The 18360-nt window shown below is 34.3% G+C and overlaps 1 protein-coding gene across 2 annotated transcripts in view; it reads left to right on the top strand.

Annotated features, from left to right (window-relative positions):
- Window positions 1-18360, top strand: part of MED13L (mediator complex subunit 13L) — a 303689-nt gene that overhangs the window by 175118 nt on the left and 110211 nt on the right. For both annotated transcript variants that reach the window (XM_081284952.1, XM_081284951.1), the window contains exon 4: window positions 844-927. In XM_081284952.1, the coding sequence (XP_081141078.1) occupies window positions 844-927 (84 nt within the window). The remainder of the gene's footprint in view (window positions 1-843; window positions 928-18360) is intronic.

Here is an 18360-nt window from a genome sequence, read left to right as displayed (position 1 = left end):
ATTTCATCAGTTCAAAAAATTTTATATTTTTTTAAATTTGGAATGCTCTTTACAATCAATGACATCTCATAAATGGCCAGATGGTAGTTATGATACAGTTTTCATTTGCCTGCACATGGGTGAACTTGGTCATAACTGTGTTGTTGTTGAAGCATTATTGGTATTTCTGTGGTTAGGGCTTAGTTTCCACTTAATGTTTCAGAAAGAATACTCTACAATTTGACATTGAAACACAACTAACATGGCATGGAAACAGAAGTGGGGAGCAGTTTAGATATGAGTAAAATGAATACTAAAGTATTTTACTATGCCTTCTAAGGAAAATGCTTAAGTAAATGAAGCTATGTCTCCCCCTCCCCCCCGAGAATCTTGCCTAAAGGATTACCTTTCAGAAGCCAACCCCAAACCAGAAAATCAAACCACACCACAACTAAAACAAAAACCCAGCATTAAAACTTGCAAGGTGAGTGACCATGGCTCCGGTGAATATCTCTGAGGCATCTTAAGAAGTGCTGTATTTCTGACATTCTTCATGACACAAGAATTGAATTCATTGCAGAAGTGTGATTCAATTTGAAGTAATTCCAAAGTGTAAGAAGTTTTGGGAATACTTCAGCCAGTTTATATTGCTTATTTTCTCCCATGGGCATAAAAATCCATGAGCAAAATCAGGGAGTTCTTTCAGTAAGTGTAATGTAAAACTTTTAAGTAACAAGAATACTTTGACAGTCTAATTGGCGATGTTTTATTTTTATTGGTGTTTTTAATCTGGGATTATGAATTAATTGATTTGCTAATTTGTTATTGCATCCATAAAAGTAATTATTGATGAATTTATTGTAGGTGCCTAATGGACAAGAACTTCGTTAGGATTGGGAAGTGGTTTGTTCGACCCTATGAGAAGGACGAAAAGCCAGTCAACAAAAGGTGAGTCTTTTTGGAGTGCTCTTGGCTTTTCATTTTCTTCTGTTTGACCGCAACTGTCTTTGGGGACAAATTGGGTGAGGAGATCAGCTTATTTATTTATTTTCTAATAATGGTTTAGATATACTTAGATTCCTGGATGAGATATTATTTTCTAATAATTGCTTAGATATACTTAGATTCCTGGATGAGACAATATTATTGTTTTTGGATATGAAAAATTGGAGTAGAAAGGTAATTGTCATTATACTCTTGTCTAAACCATTTATTTATTACATGATCTGTAATTTAGGCATTCTCTTTTGTTATTTTCATTATCATTCCTCAATCTTTCTTCCTTAAAGTGTTTTATAGCATAACTTTAAAAATAATCAAGAGAGTTAGCTGTGGTAGCGCATGCCTGTAATCCTAGCAACTTGAGAGACTGAGACAAGAGGATTGCAAGTTCAAGGCCAGCCTCAGCAGCTTAGCAAGACCCTAAACAACTTAGTGAGAATCTGTGTCAAAAAATAAAAAGGGCTGGGGATGTAGCTCAGTGACAAAATGTCCCTGGGTTTAGTCCCCAGTACAAACAAAACAAAACAAAAATCATCACATGAATTAAAACAGTGGAAATTGTATAGTATTGATTGATACTCCTTGACGCTTGTAGAAACTAGACTATGAATTACTCCTCTAAGCAATCCTAAACATTTAGCCAGCATTTATGATATATATAGACTTAAATCAGTACTTGACACTAATGAATAACTATGGAATTTTAGATCATTCAAACCAGAATCAGAAAACAAAGCTCTCAAAAGTTTGCTATTTACCTTACCTACCTCTGACCATAGCAGAGACTTTGTAGGAATCTTAGGTGGATGATGATTATTTTTGAAGAGAAGGGTGCACCTATCTCTGTTCTGCTGTCAGTGGACTTGCCCAAGGGGCCTAGCTGCTGGCTATAGGTTAGAGCTCTTTTCTGTTTGGAGAATTTCAGCAACTCACTTTCTTTTAGGAAACATTACTGTCTTTAACATTATTAGTTCCTACTGGGGATATAATTAGTAACTTTCGCCTGAATCTGTCCGTTTTAACACTTTAATGAAGTGACTGTGGAATCTCTTCATTAACCAAATCTCATTTATAAAAACTTCTTTTTATATTGGATAAATGAGCACTGGTAGTTTTCTTTGCTAAATCACCATGAACTTCTTTGAAATATTTCCCTTTTTGGGCTGGGGATGTGGCTCAAGCGGTAGCGCGCTCAACTGGCATGCGTGCGGCCCGAGTTCGATCCTCAGCACCACATACCAACAAAGATGTTGTGTCCGCCGAGAACTAAAAAATAAATATTAAAAATTCTCTCTCTCTCTCTCTCTCCCCCCCCACTCTCTCTTTAAAAAAAAAATATTTCCCTTTTTTAGTACATTTAATATCTTTAGTATTTACAAAAGAAAACTTATGTAGAACTTAGTTTATATGTAACATATTACACCTAAAAAAGGATAAAAGTGCTTTTAGAAAGGTATGAGTATGTACAAGTGTGATTATATTTACAGATACTTTGACAGAATGGACTTTTTCATTTATTTGAAAGTTGATAATGAAAATTTTGGTTTTGTCTTAAAGAGTTGTGACAACTAAAATCAAACATAAAATTTCTGGTGTCTAAAGTGTTTGTTGAACCAAAAAAAAAAAAAAAAGCCCTTTGTCCAACATATGATTACAAATGAAGTAATAAAAAACCATTATTTTACTTCAAAAAGAAATCATTGATCATGGAATTTCTTTTGAGTGGAAAAGTGTGTTTCCTAATTTACCGTAGCTTTGTCCACATTTTATTATTGCAGAATTTGAAATCTATATACCTTGGCCTTAAAAGCCATTTTAATGAAACATTTTGATTCTCTGCCCCCCTTCCCCATTAAGTTTGGTTCTTTGACCTTTTCTCATTATCAGATGTACAGAAGCTATGTTAACACAAATACCAGCTTGCTGGGCTGTTAATTGAATTAATTTGCCATTACTTCTTATGGGTGATCTCACTCTCTTCTTGAAAGATATTCCAAAATTATCACATATTTTCAGATAGTCTCATTACTTTTGTATGTGTCAGTGGCAGGGGGCACACATTAAAAGTATATTATTTTGATTTAAATTTAAAAATTTTAAATTTTTAACAGTCTATACTATCTAACATATTCAGAAAATATGTGAACTTTTTAGGTTTAATAGTATAGATTTTGATATTAAATCTATCTTAGACCAGAAATATTTTGATACAGGAGAATATTTTTTAGTATTTTAAAATTGTCCAATACTTTTTCTCCCCTCCCCTTTCTTTCTACTTACACTTTGCTTAGTCCTTTTTTTTCCCTCCCCAAACCATGTTCCAGCTGAGTCTTCTGTGTTCTTTCCTTCTAGACACCCTCAGAGGAGAAGGTAGGGAAGGGATTCCTTGTCTAGCAAGGGAGCAGATAAGTCACCTCAAGGTGAAAGGTAAAGGGAGTCTCTTTGTAGTGTCCAGAAAATTAAGACCAGAAGCTATATTTATTTCAGTTTTCTTCACAAATTCACTTTGCATATGTGATACCTTTTGTCATATATCTATTAAAAGGCCTAGCTCTGGGGAATCCCATAAAGGATTATTAATTTGGGTTTATCTAATCCTGCATAGTAGTTTAATAGCTTTTGTGCGGTAGATCTCTAAAATATGTTGTCATTTTCTGATGGTTTATCTGATGAAATTAGATTCTGTTGAAATTAAAAGGCAGCATATATACTGCCAATCAGATATGTTTGAGAATCATGTGAGAAGAGGGATGAGATTATAGTGTTGGAGAATATTAATGTTTATAGACTAGATCAAGGAAGAAGAATATGTAGACTGAAGGGTCAACTAGAAATGAAAACCAGGGGAGACTGGTGTCAACAAAACCATGAAATTAGAAAGTTTAAAGACTAATTATCTGTCTGCTATAGAAGCCATGTGAAGCACTTACCAAAAAAGGACTGTTATATTTGGCATTCATGGAGTCAGGATGACCATAAAGATGAGCACCTCTGGTGGATGTCCAAATTCAGATTGCTGAAGAGGGAGTTTTAAATGGAATGGAAATGAAGACACTGAACGTAGAGTTCTTGCCATATTTATTACAAATACCTACAAACTCAAATATTTATTACAGGAAGAGTGGAGACAAACATTTAATGAAAGCTTATGATAAAACTACGTAATAATAGAAAAGTATCTTCCATATACCAGATACTCTGCTGTGTACTTTCATAAGTAAGCATTAAAGAGAGAATGTTAACTTGAAAGACCAGTTCACTCAGAGATGATGATCACCAAGTATATACTTTTTGGGTAGCCTTTTTAGTTATTTTTCCTCCTTTTCTGAAAATCCTAAAAGAAGTAATATTATTAGGATTTAGCTTTCATTTGTCCTATTGGTGGTCTAAAAGTGTACATATATATCATTCATTGTTTTTTTTTTGTTGTTTTAAAGTAAAATGTGTTTAAATATAAATGTCTTTTAAGAAGGATTTGAACTACTTTACATCAAGAGATGTAACTTGTTTTTAGCTGTACTGGAGAGATTGAGAGAATACCATTGTTGTTCTTCCTTTTAAAATTCCTGCTGGAGGATTGAAACTAAGCTGAAAACAAATGTCTCTTTGTTCACTAGACCATCCACCCAGAAATAGGGATGATCTTCCATTAACTATTTGACCTGTGGGACTTACTGAAACCCTCTGGACTTTAGTTTTAGCATTTATTATTTCTAAAATGTCTTTACTATTCAGATTCTTTGATTCTATGAAAATTATAAAGTCTAGGCACCCACCTCTATATGTCCTCCCACCCCCCACTAAAACCATGTGCCTTCATTGTGCTTGGGTTTGCTATAAGCAAAAGTAATTCTTTTATCTACCAATGAAAGGAATTTCTTTTTAATTTTTTTTTTAGTTGTTGATAGACCTTTATTTTATTCATACGTGGTGCTGAGAATTGAAAGAGTGCCTCACACATGCCAGACAATTGCTCTACTGCTGAACTCCAGCCCCAATGAAAGGAATTTGATACTGTTCTTCCTGAGGGTATGCAAGGTATAAAAGAACATTTCTGGAGAGAAAGGATTATGTTAATATCAGTAATGATTTTTCTAATTGCATTAGGAAGAGAACCGGAAAATTTACAAAGTGGCAGTTGAAGTTTTCTCTACTTTTATAACATAACTGACTATCTGTTTTACTTTTGCATAGATGCTTCTTAGCTGAAGGCCACTTCATGTGTTGAGTAAAGTAGTCAATTGAAGGATCAGGGTGTGAATGAATGGAGGTTGTGTTAGCTAACTTTTCAGCACTGTGACCAAAATACCAGGCAAAAATACCTTAGAGAAGGAAAAGTATATTTGGTTCATGGTTTCAGAGGTCTTAGTCCATAGTCACTGACTTTATTTCTCTGGGCCTGAGGTGGGGGAGAGTGTCCTGGTGGAAGGGCATGATGGACTGAAACTCTACTCAAGGCAGCTGGGAAACAGAGTGTGGGTGGCCAGAGATAAAATGTACATCCCTAAAGCACAACCCCTTCCCGCTCATGACCTACTTCCTCCAGGCACAGGGTACTTGCCTACAGTTGTCACACAAGCATAATAGTCCTTCTAAATCATCAAATTGTTAATGGATTAATGCACTGATTAGGTTATAGTTCTCATAATCGAATCCTTTTATCTCTTATTCCTGTATTAACACAGAATCTTCTGGGGGTACACCTCATATCCAAATGATAACAGAAGTTCAAATAAACTTTTGGTATTCTGAAGGAAGCAGCACTGTTGAGTTTATTCATATCACATTCTTTTTTTATATCATTATTTATTCATTTATTTTTTACATGGTGCTGAGGATTGAACCCAGTGCCTCACATGTGTGAGGCAAGTGCTCTACCACTGAGCCCTAGCCACAGCCCCATATCGCATTCTTTTTAAAGATGATGTGCATAGTAAGTTTCTCTAAGGACTTGGGATCCTTTTGCATCAGCCTCCCAATACTACAATATCCTATAACTATAAGGATATTGTAGTATATCAACTATATCATTCTCACAGATGAATGAAATTATTCCGGAAATCAGGTGCATTTTAAAATGAATGCGTATACCTCTCCTATTTTGTAAATGTATCCACAGTGCATTCTGCTGAAGTATATTTGCTTTAAAAAAAAGTATAAAAATAGCTAGGCCCTATGATTTATGCCTGTGACTCACAAGGATGAGGCAGGAGGATTGCAAATTCAAGGCCAGCCTCAGCAACTTAGTGAGACTCTGTCTCAAAATAAAAAATAAAAGGACTGGAGATTTAGTTCAGTAGTAAAGCACTACTGGGTTAAAGCCCCATCCCCTTCCCCCACCAAAAAAGTGTATTAAAAAGTATATATCCCTTTAAATTTGGTTGCACTTCTGATTTCTCATAATATTTCAGTGACATTGGGAGAATTTTTATGGCAGTAGAATATGACTGACATGTCTGAGGAATATGACTGCTGCTATTTTAATAATATTTGTATTTTTTCACTTACGCATTTGTGTGTTTCTTTTTTCTTTCTTTTTTTTTTTTTTTAGAGAGAGAGAGAGAGAGAGTTTTTAAATATTTATTTTTTTAGTTTTCGGCGGACACAACATCTTTGTTTGTATGTGGTGCTGAGGATAGAACCCGGGCTGCACGCATGCCAGGCGAGCGCGCTACCGCTTGAGCCACATCTCCAGCCCTGTGTATTTATTTTCAAAGTGAGAATTCAAAGTTTGTCAGTGATGGAGAAGGGAAAATTTTCTTGATTTTTAAAGTTGGAATATTTTTCCCACGATTATCAATTAGTTTTTCAATATGATTAAAAAACGTGAGAATCTTGAGATTATATTTATAATTTTCTATTATAGGCTACCATATATCTCTGCTACCTATATTATTCATTCTAAAAGTTATAATAGTATTATGATGCATTTTAAAAGTGAATTATTAGGGTCTGGGGTTGTGGCTCAGAGGTAGAGTGCTCGTCTAGCACACGTGAGGCACTGGGTTCAAACCTCAGCACCACATAAAATCCACCTACAACTAAAAACAAGTGAATTATTAGTTTTCTAATATCAAATGCACATTAGAAGGTATTATCCTTTTCAGTTCCATTTAGTTTCTAGTTTATGTAACTGTATAGTCAGAACACCATTGTAGCATAGGCATGAAAGAAGACAGATTCTGAAAATTCTCAGAAGTACTAAGAGTTTAAAAGATTGGCAAATTTATGTCTTTTTTTAAAAAAAACTGGAGATTGAACCTTGGCACTTAACCACTGACCTAAGTCCCTAGCCCATTTTATTTTTTATTTTGAGACAGGATCTCACTAAATTACTTTGGGTCTTGCTGAGTTACTGAGGCTTGCCTCAAACTTGGGATCCTCCTGCATTAGCCTCCCCAATTGCTGGGATTACAGTTGTGAGACACCATGCCTGGCTATACATAGTAATATTCAGTTCTGTAATTTCCAGGATTTTTATCATTTTAATTTCTATAAGTTTGATTTCCTATACATTCACTATACATATTTTCCTTTCTGTACTTAAGCATAGTTACCATAATTGTTTTTATGTTGACTATGAAGTTAAGATACTTGTATTATCTCCATTTGTTGACTTTCCTCTTCAGTATGTTTTAAATTTTCCTGTTTCTTTATTTATGTGTTGAATAATTTTGATTATGGAAATTAGTAGTGTAATTGAGATTATATTTCTCTGGAATGTGTTGGCTTATTTTTTTTTTTTTAACCAGGCAATTGACTGACTGGACTCAAACTCCATATATATATATATATATATATATATATATTTTTTTTTTTTTTTTTTTTAATTAGGATTAAATGCAAAGGTATTCTAATACTAAGATATATTGCCAGGTTTTTTATTTTTTATTTTGAGACAGGGTCTTGCTAAGGTACTAAGGCTGGCCTTGAACTTGTGATCCTGCTGCCTCAATCACTAGAGTCACTGGGATTACAGGTGTGGGCCACCATGCCCAGCCCAAACTCTTATCTAGCCTGTGGTGGGTAGCACCTGAAATCTCTTTGCTTCTTTTAGCTTAGTGTTTTCCAACTTTGGTATCCTTGACACATGAAATCAGTGAGTGATTTTTGTAGGGTGGACAGCATCTGTGTCTTCTATTTACTCCAAGACTAGTTATACCTTCCTCTCTTAGTCATGACAACCTAGAATATCTCCAGATATTGCCATATGTTCCTTGGGAGGCCAAAATGCCCCTGGTTGATAACCACAGCTTTAGCCCTAGCTGGGCTGTGAGAGCTTGCTCCCTGCACATAATTTAGGAAATCAGCCAGAGGTTTGGACAAAGTTTATGTCTCTGATTCTCCTTGTGCCAGGATTTCCTTTCTCTCATTCAGCAGCCGTGATCTTTGAACTTAGTCCTGTAGTTCTTTAGACCAGTAAAACTCAGAGGATTTCTGTCAGTTTTAGCCATCTAAACCAGTTCAGTGGCCCTCATGCTAAAAAGCTGTTTTAAAAAAAGAGTAGGAGGATTAGGGGGACATGGATGGGACACCATAACACTCACCCAAGGTTTCCCTAGGTTTCTGCCTATGCTTAGTAATTCAAATTTTAGCAGATTTTAATTTTTTCTTCAATATCTATAGTTCTTTTTTTGGGGGGGGGGCAGTATATGTTGATCTGGAAGGAGCTACTTTGTCACTACTAAAAGTGGAGCCTGGTGATATTTTAAGACATAAACTTCACATTGCTTGTTACTATTCTATTAGTTATGCTTCACTTGCATTTACATTGTTTGTCTATTAAAATAGAATGGTTTGGCCTCTGGGGCTAAATCACTTTGTGCTGGGAGACCTTCACATTATTTTACTTTACTGATAAAGAAATGACAACTGTTTTCTCAGTAATTCCAATATTTTTGTGATATATGGATTTTTTTCTAACTTATTAATAGCTTTTGTGTTTTATTCTGTTTTAAAAGATGTTAATGTTTATAGACTCATTCTCAAAATCTGTAAAGATTAATAATCTTTTTAAAAATGCATATGATCAAAATATTATTTTCCAAGTTTACATTTATAAAAAGCCTTTTCCTGAGGTACTCTTTCAGCTCTGTGCAGATGTTCCTAAACAATCTTTTCATTAATGTCTTTTAAGGAATGTAGTAGGATGAGAAAAGAAACAGGTAAATAAGAGAAAGGAAGATCCAGGCAGTGACCATACAGGCTGAAAGGCAAATGATGGAATGTAGGGGAATGGAAGAGACTCAGGCAGGGTTGCCTGTGTGATCTGGGGTGCTGTTAACAGCTAATTGGAGTCTCCTTTGGACTGTGTGACTGAGCTTCACAGAATGTTTTGATGGTGGCATCTGAGTAACAAGTTGGCAGTAGTGGAGTGCATTATAGATTAGAGTTAGATGCCAGGACATTTCTTTTTCCCTTTAGACAAGAATGTTAATTTCTGATAACATTAAGAGTGCACTTGAGATTGTTGCTTTTGGTTGATTTTACATTATTTTCTCCCCAATGTTTTTCCTTCCCTAGCTGAACAGAATGAAATTAAAAATGTTATGAAAAAGATTACTTAAATAAATTCTATTCAGGGCTGGGGCTGGGGGTATAGTTCAGTAGTGGAGCGCTTGCCTAGCGTGTGCAGTGTCCTGGGTTCAGTCCCCAATACTGAAAAAACAAATAAATCAATTTCATTCAACTTAAAATTACTGAGCCTAGGTTTGCTTTTTTTGTTTTTAGTGAAAGGGGGAGGTTTAAGGTTGAATAAGGGGTCTAGCATAGAACCTTATGTGGTTATTGTTTAATGTTTGCTTTTGAGGCGTTAATACTGAAAGTGGCAATAGTAATATTTAGAAAAAATTGTGAACAAAGCTCTTTTATGATTCTTATAATAATTTCTTACATAAGAGGAAGCTTGCTATTAAAATATTTGTGAATCACTATTTATATACATAATTTACATTAGATGAAGTATGTATTTCTGTTGATTCCAAATAAATGACAATGTAATAAATTTATTGTGTATTGATTTTAACCCTAAAATATTAACATAAGCTAGTTTCTATTTCTAAAAATATTAAATATTTGAAATCACCTTCTTGTGTGAATTTTGAAATATGGTATTTGCTAGTACTGTAAATCAGTTGCCAACCTTTGATGTCATCAGGAAAAAATTTTGAGTATGTAATGTATATTATGACAATTTATCTTATTTATTTATTTAGAGTGTTAAAAGACATTATGAAAATAAAGCTTTTGTGGGGTTCTTAGAAATTATTACAATTTAACTCTGAGAACTTAGCAGAAGAGTGTGGCTACCATACTTTATTATTTTATTAATAGTTGTGTGGAGTTGAAATATAAAAGCTTAATATTTTTGGCTAAAATACATAGAAAGCTGTGGCCATGAAGAATCTGACTTGTCTGCTCTGACTTTGCAAGCTTCTGCCTATCTGCTGACTTGGGTTCCTTGTGTTTCTCATCACATTCCCCTCCTGTGCACTTCTGTTAGGCTGCGTTGGTGAGACACCCTCCCACACAAGAATGCACTGTGCTGGCAGTTGAGTTTAGGTGTGTCTGAACTTTCTCTGTCATTCCCGCTTTCAAGCCGGAGCAGCCCTTCATAGTCTCTACTCATGTTTTTCTTGCTCATGTTCATTCTGTTCCACCCTTCCTGTCTTCCCTGGCAAGTTAACTTTTATCTCTTTTTGGAACTGCTTCCCTGGGGAAACTTTTCAAATGGTTTCCTCTGATATTTTACCTCTAAATCTATCAATAGCCTATTTTTACTGCCCATCCTTCGTATGTACCTGTGTTTTAGTTCTCTCTTGAATTTGTACAATGGAAGATAAGATTTTTAGTGTTCTTCCTCCTTTCCCTATTCCTACATTATGCCTAAATTGAATCTTTAAAACAGAATAATTTTTATTTTGATGTCCAGTATTCATCATTATTTTTCTTTTTATCTGCTCAACATTTGCTATGATTCCCATCTCAAAGGATACTGAAAGTTTGGTTGAATTGAATGAAACATACTTTACCTTTATAAATTTCATTACGATAAAAAAATGGAAAATTAGGTCTGAAAAGTCATCTAGCATCAAACAAAATATTGAGTAATGTTATTAAAACCAAAAGTCTCTTCACCATTCTCATCTTGATGTTAAAATGATCTTTAAAACATCACATTTAAATGGGTTTATATTTGCCTGGATTTTTATCGGTATTATTTATTATTGAGTGGCTTGTTCATGTTTGAGCAGTTGGACTCTTTATGATGCTTATTTAGTTCAAGTATTCTTTAATAGAAAGCATCTGTGACAATAGGGTTAACCCTGTTATTACTGAACCATGAATTGCAATTCTACTAGTAGAAATAGAAGTAGCACATTTTGAAATATTTACATGCATCATATAAAGAAGGGGGCCTTCCCCAGAGGGGACATTGTTGGGCAGTATTTGAAGGATTATTATGTGCTCCTCAAATTGAGCAGTAACGTTTATATAATATTATCCGATACTGAGACTGTTAGAACACAAAGGAATTTCTTAGTATGTATAATTGAAGATAGTTGACTAAATAGTTCTGTGTTGTATTTGATAATGGTTCACCTATTTGAAATAAATAATTTTGTTTTGCTAATGTTATGTGCTTAAGTAAGTAATATTTCTGGGCTTTAATTTCAGTACACATGCTACTAGAATTCCTTAGTGAAAAAACATGACAGTGTGATATTCCTTAACACTAGTGTAAAAATAGAAAAGTACTTTTACCTTATCAATCCTGCAGCTTTCCACTTAGCCACTCTCTAAAAACCCATAGAATTGACTTGAACCATAATTGTCACTTAAGTATTAAATTGAATCTGTACTGTCTTGCATTATTTCTTGGACATTTCAAGCATGTTTTATAGGTTCATGAAGGTAAATTATCAAAGAACAGAACTTTAATAGTGGCAGGGCTCTCATTTATCCTCAGCTCTTAGAAACACATGGCTTTAAAAAATACTTGGTAAAAATGTCATGAAATATTAAGAACATTTCAACCCAAAGGATTCTTCATTTGAAGCACAGCATTGTCTGAATGTTTTAACATGGGTTGGCTTGTGAAGTACAATGCAGGGCATGTTCTCTGGATGCTATGGAACCAAGATTCCTGTGAAAGTCGTGTGAAAGTTATGCTTGTTCGAGTTTCAGAGATCTTCTGAGTGTATCATGGAGAGTTTTTCGGTTGGAACATTGTCACCTTGTATATCTGATTTCCTTTAACTAAGAAGGAATGCATTACCATCTGGAACTCCTTTGAACAAGTCAGATATTTTCAAACAGCTTTTTGCTGAGGGGCCAAGTTGAAGCTGAGGCTAGAGTGAAACCAGATATGGTGAGGCAAATAAATATGGCCCAAGTGTTCTTATTCACACTGTAAATATTCAGAATTATAAATCTTGAGCTCAGAAATAAGGACTTCTTGTGCATATGACTTTTTAGGAAAGTGATGGACATTAGCATTCTTACAAGCATACTCCCAAATTTACCAACCAATAATAGACTACTCAAGAAGCAAATGTTGTACATTTAGAACTTTCTTACACCACCCATTCTGATTATGCTCTTAGGGTACAGGCTCTCACTCACCATAGTTTGTGTGTTTGTTTATTTTCTTTTTCTCCTGTGCTTTTCATTCTCAAAACCCAGAGTAAGAGTGATGATAAAGGTGTTGCTGATGAAGTCCAATTTGCAGCTGTTGTTTTAAGATTGAATGAGTTAATGTGAGTGAACAACTAGACAAATCTTTTAATAACTGTTTCATAAAGCTCTCCTAGGTTCCGTTAGCACTTGACTTGTTATTTACTATTTTAAGAATTATACCTATCAACTTTTAAAAATTTAATTATATGTAGTTTCTAATGTAATTTGTTATTCCTCTTAGATCATTTGATATTGCTAATACACATTCAAGTATATTAACCATTTAACTCGAATGATAGAACTTCCTTAAAATTAACTTCCTTAAGATCAAGTATTTCCATTGGCTCAAATTTTGGTCTTAGATCAGATCTTTTAACTGTTAGGATTCATTGCAAGTATATTAGTTTATTTTTGATAATTCCCTTGTTAGAGGGAGTCCTAGGTGGTATTGAGCCAAGTATCTTGTGTATAAGTTGGATAGCTACTCTGGGTAATGAAGGGAGGTAGTAGTTCAGGGGCAAAGCTATCCACACAGGAGTAGATTTAGCAACCAGGGTTATCCAATGAGAAAAGAAACAAATTCCTTTAAAAAATTTTATTTATTTAGATAGGCATCATCCAACATATCTAAAGATGCTTTTGACTCACTTTCCCATTTCTAGGGGTGCCAAAAAAAAAGTGAAGGATTTTTCTGTTCTGTTTTCTTCTTAAGCACATCTATCATTTCTGTAGTTTGATGTGAAAAGAATGATTTAAATAAGCATGTTTGACAGGGAGTAGAAAGTGTTAGAATATGTCCATTTTTTCTTTAGCACTCTGTATAATGAGTAATATTAAAAATTTTTCTTGGAGGAAATTTACTTCCTAATCACTTTTTCAGTTGTTTAAGTTATAATCAATAGTGCTTGCTTTGAAGATTGTGTTTATAAGTCATCTCCAGCATTAAAAAAGTGTTTATTTTCTGATTACAAAAAAATATTTACTAAAAACTAGAAAATGTAGAACACCACAATAGAATTATGACACATTTTGATGATATTCTAACATATAGGTATACCTATTTTTTAAACACAGAGATACATAGTCTTTTTTGAAACATTATGTGTTCTTATGCATACCTTGCTCTCAAATACTTGGTTTTTAGTGAAATCCTTAAAATTTCGTTTTTAAAAATAGGGTATTTCTTGCTTGAACTGGATAAGGACAACTTCAGCATACTAAAGTCCAATTTACTGAAAGGCAAAATTGGGATTCTAATGTAAATATCAAATGAGCAAAATGTCAAACATTTTAAAAACTCATTGATTAGTAAGGGAACAGGTATGATGCTAGAAGAAGTTAAAAGAGCATTTGAATTATTTTCTTTATAGAGAATTTATGAAACTATTAAGATTGCTGAGTTAGGCACAAAACTGGTTAATATTTTCAGGACTAGTAACCATTATTGGCCTCTCTTTTTGTGAGGACAGAAACTATTTGTACTGGACAAAAATTTACAAGTTAATACGTAATGTCACTAAATCTGAGACTTTTAGAGTCATAAATTATGAGTTGGGAAAAGTCCATTTCCCTAAAACAGAAGTTCCTAAGCTATTGGTTCATGGAACACTTAGTGTCCTCCCTCTCAACTCCCCAGTGTTCTCCTAGACTAAAAGAAATACCTAATAGTTACACTTACTACGTAATTAGGTCCAAACAACTCAGTGAATATTTACATACCAACAACTTAGCAGTTGAGCAAATAATGCATATATATTGAAATAGTATAATTTATTTTAAAATAACCACAGTTGCTTAATAGGACCTAAATGCCCCTTGAACACTTTGCAACTTCTCAAAATCTTAGAATCATATTGAACATCACTACCCTCAATTTTTGTCCTTGTTGATTTTACTTTGTATTGCCTTCACCATTGAGAAACCAGTTTCAGAGAGATTTTCACAGTCTGATGAAACTGAACTTCCTTGAGCTAATAATTTGCATGTTCCCTGACAGATGTTGCTCTGTTTCATTCAAAAATTTAAAATATCCCACAACACCTCTGTGAATATGCTGCAATGTTCTGGGATGCATTGGTATATAATTTGGGAATCTGTGTGCTAGACAATCCTTGGATGGGCCTTTCTTTGTGTCTTGTGGACTGGACATGCTGTTTTCTTTTTGTCTTATTTCATACTTTTGAATCAAGTATCTTTAATAAGCACCCTTGGGAACATCTAATTAGATTTGTCAGATTTCTGTCCATTCTTGCCACTGGTGGTGGTGTCACTGATTGTCTTGGTATGTGCCCTGGTCTATCTAAACCTTGCCAAGCATACAGGGAGGTTCAGTCCCCTGGGCCTGACTCTTCCGGTTGGTCTGTTGATCATTCCCCTATATGCACTCAAACTATAGTATAGCATCTTTCTTGAACTTTTTTTGATCTCAGAACTTCTATAAACATTATTTAGGGCCCCAGGAGCTTTTGTTTATGTGAGTTCTATTTATAAATATGTTACTGTAAAAAATTAAAACTGAAAAGGGAAGATATTTACGACTTTAAAATAACACTAATTCCACTATATGTTAACCTATATTTTTTTTTAAATGAAAATAAGTACTTTCTAAAACAAATATTTAGTGAGAAGTGTGGCACTGTTTTTGGCAAATATCTTTAATGTCTGGCTTAAAGGAAAACAGCTGTATTGTAGACTGTTATGACATCACATGTCATATAGCCCCTGGAAATCTCTATTGTATAGTATACTTGGAAAAAATTAAAGTGAAAAAGATAAATAATGTCTAAATGTTATTCTTGAATAGTTTTGACCAGCTGTCTATTTAGTGTAGCTTTATATTCTTAAGCTTAGGAAATTTTAGTGTGAATGGGGTTTGTTTACATTTTAATCATGGGAAGGGGTGGGTCAGTTTTTTTTGTGAAGGGTCAGATAATAAACATCTTCAGCTTTATAAGGAATGTGGTCTCTGTCAAAGTCAGTTGCTCGGCAATGTACTGCAAAAGCAGCCATCCCTTATGTATAAGCAAATGAGTGTGGGTTGTACCAATAAAGTTTTATCTTAAAAGAATTAGTGCAGGGAGAAAAAATCTTAGAGTAGTTTTGATTTCATTTCCCCAAATACTAGTGATGATAAACATTTTTTTAATATATTTGTTGATTGACTGTATACCATCTTCTGAGAAGTGTCTGTTTAAGTCCTTGGCCCATTTATTGATTGGGTTATTTGTTGTTGTGGTGTTTAGCTTTTTGATTTCTTTATATACCCTAGCTAGATATTAGTGCTCTTGCTGATGTACATGTGGTAAAAATTTGCTCCCAAGATGTAGGCTTCTCTATTTACCTCAAAGGTTGTTTCTTTTGCCCAGAAGAAACTTTTTAGTTTGAATCCATCCCATTTATTGATTCTTGATTTAAATTCCTGTGCTATAGAAGTCTTATTTAGGAAATTGGGGCCTAATCCCACATGATGGAGATTAGGACCTACTTTTTCTTCTATTAGACACAAGGTCTCAACAATAAGTGTTGGTGAGGATGTGGGGAAAAAGATACACTCATCCACTGCTGATGGGACTGCAAATTGGTATAGCTAATATGGAAAGCAGTATGGAGATTCCTTTGAAAATTGGGAATGAAACCACCATTTGACCCAGCTATCCCTCTCCTGGGTCTGTACCCAAAGCATTTAAAAATAGCATACTACAGGGACACAGCCACATCAATGTTTATTGTAGCACAATTCACAATATATAAACTGTGGAACCAACCTAGATGCCCTTCAGTAGATGATGGATTTTAAAAAATGTGGCATATATACACAATGGAATATTATTCAGCAATAAAAGAGAATAAAATCATGTCATTTGCAGGTAAATGGATGGAGTTGGAGGAGATAATGCTTAAGTGAAGTTAGCCAATCCTAAGAAAACAAATGTTGAATGTTTTCTCTGATATAAGGAGGCTGATTCATAGTGGAATAGGGAGGGGGGAGCATGGGAGGAATAGATGAACTCTAGACAGGGCAAAGGGATGGGGGAGAAGGGAAGGGACATGGGCTTATAAATGATGGTGGAGAGTATGAACATCATTATCCAAAGTACATGTATGAAGATACGAATTGGTGTGAATATACTTTGTATACAACCAGGGTGGGGTGGGGGCGGAGAAAAGCTTTTGGGTATCAGGGAAAAAAGAAAAGAGTGCAGGGAGCTGGGATTGTGGCTCAGTGGTAGAGTGCTTACCTAGCATGTGTGAGGCAGGGGTTCAGTTCTCATTACCACATTTAAATAAATAAAATGAAGGTCAATCAACAATTTAAAAAATATTTAAAAAACCTTAGAAATATGTGCAGGGTGGAATTGCTTTGGGGCTATAGTTTGCTGTCCTCTGCTTTTAAGAGGGGAGTTGGTGTCCTGGCAGGTTCATTAGTTAGTCTACAGACCCAAGTGGAGAAGAGTATATTCAAATTCATTTTCTTTCCAGTTTTACAATTGCTGTTTTTTCAGTTTTTCATGCTGCTTTCACTCATAAGGTTCATAATTGTAAATTTAATGTAGAATTGAGTATTGATTAAAAATGAATTATTAAAATAATTTATCTCACTATCAAGTTATATAGGGGGTACCATTTAGAATATCCTAGATTGCCCAAGAAATGATTCAGTTTTGAGTCTTAATCATAGTAGATCATATTCTGAAGAGAGCATTTTTGTTCTCTTATTAATTCACTAAAATATATGCAAATGAAATTGTTTTACTTTTAACAGTAAGGCTAATTAATACTTTTACCCTATTTAAATTATTATTTGGAATGGAATATAGATATGATATCAAGTTTAAATGGCACAAAATGGTGAAAAAGTCTTTTCTATATTTACTGCCTGCCACCCAGTTTTTGTCCTATTGTTAAACCCCATTGCCTGTTTCTTTTTATTCTTCCAGAGGTCAGTCTGCATATATGCAAGTGTTTATGTATATCTCTTTTTTATACAGATAGTATATCAAATGGTGCACAAACTCTGTTCATTGTTCCTTTGCTTTATTTTATTTAATTGTGAAGTATATTTAATTAGAACTTCACAATTTAATAAAATAAAGCAATGGAACAATATCAACCGTTGGAAAGCAAGAGAGTCTTTATGTTCACTTTGAACACTGTTTCTACCTCATTTACTACTTTCAGAATTTATTTGCATCATTATCTGTCTATGAGTTGCTTTTCTAACAGTAGTTAGAAAAAAAATCTTTCTTTGGCTTTTAGTGGGCATGAATAAAATAACTTCACAAAACCCTGCCAAGGAACATAGTATTATTAGGAAGATAAGTCATAAATGCTTGAAGCAATTAGAGCTAAGACACCACATATAATTCCTCTCTTGGTCTGTAAAATAACAACTAAAGTTGAAAACAGAGGTATTGATATGGACTCTACTGAAGAGGAAAGATTCATGGAGTAGAAGTGGCTTTTGACAATCTCTGGTTTAATGGCTTGGGGTAGAATCATGAAGGTGGAAGACAGCAGTAGCAAAGGCACACATCATCCTGGTGTCTCCAGAAAACACTTGACTAACAGAGAGGAAAGTCCATGCTCAGTAGTATTGAAGGTAGGAAGAGGTTGCTCTGATGGTAGAACTCCTCGAGTGATCCAAAATTCATTTATGTCAATTTCTGTTCTGCCTGTGGGTGGAAAATATATAAAAGATGG

Source organism: Spermophilus citellus (genome assembly GCF_964194105.1).
Source record: "Spermophilus citellus genome assembly, chromosome: 3".
Classification (NCBI taxonomy): Eukaryota; Metazoa; Chordata; class Mammalia; order Rodentia; family Sciuridae; genus Spermophilus; species Spermophilus citellus.
This window is presented reverse-complemented; position numbering and strand designations above follow the sequence as displayed.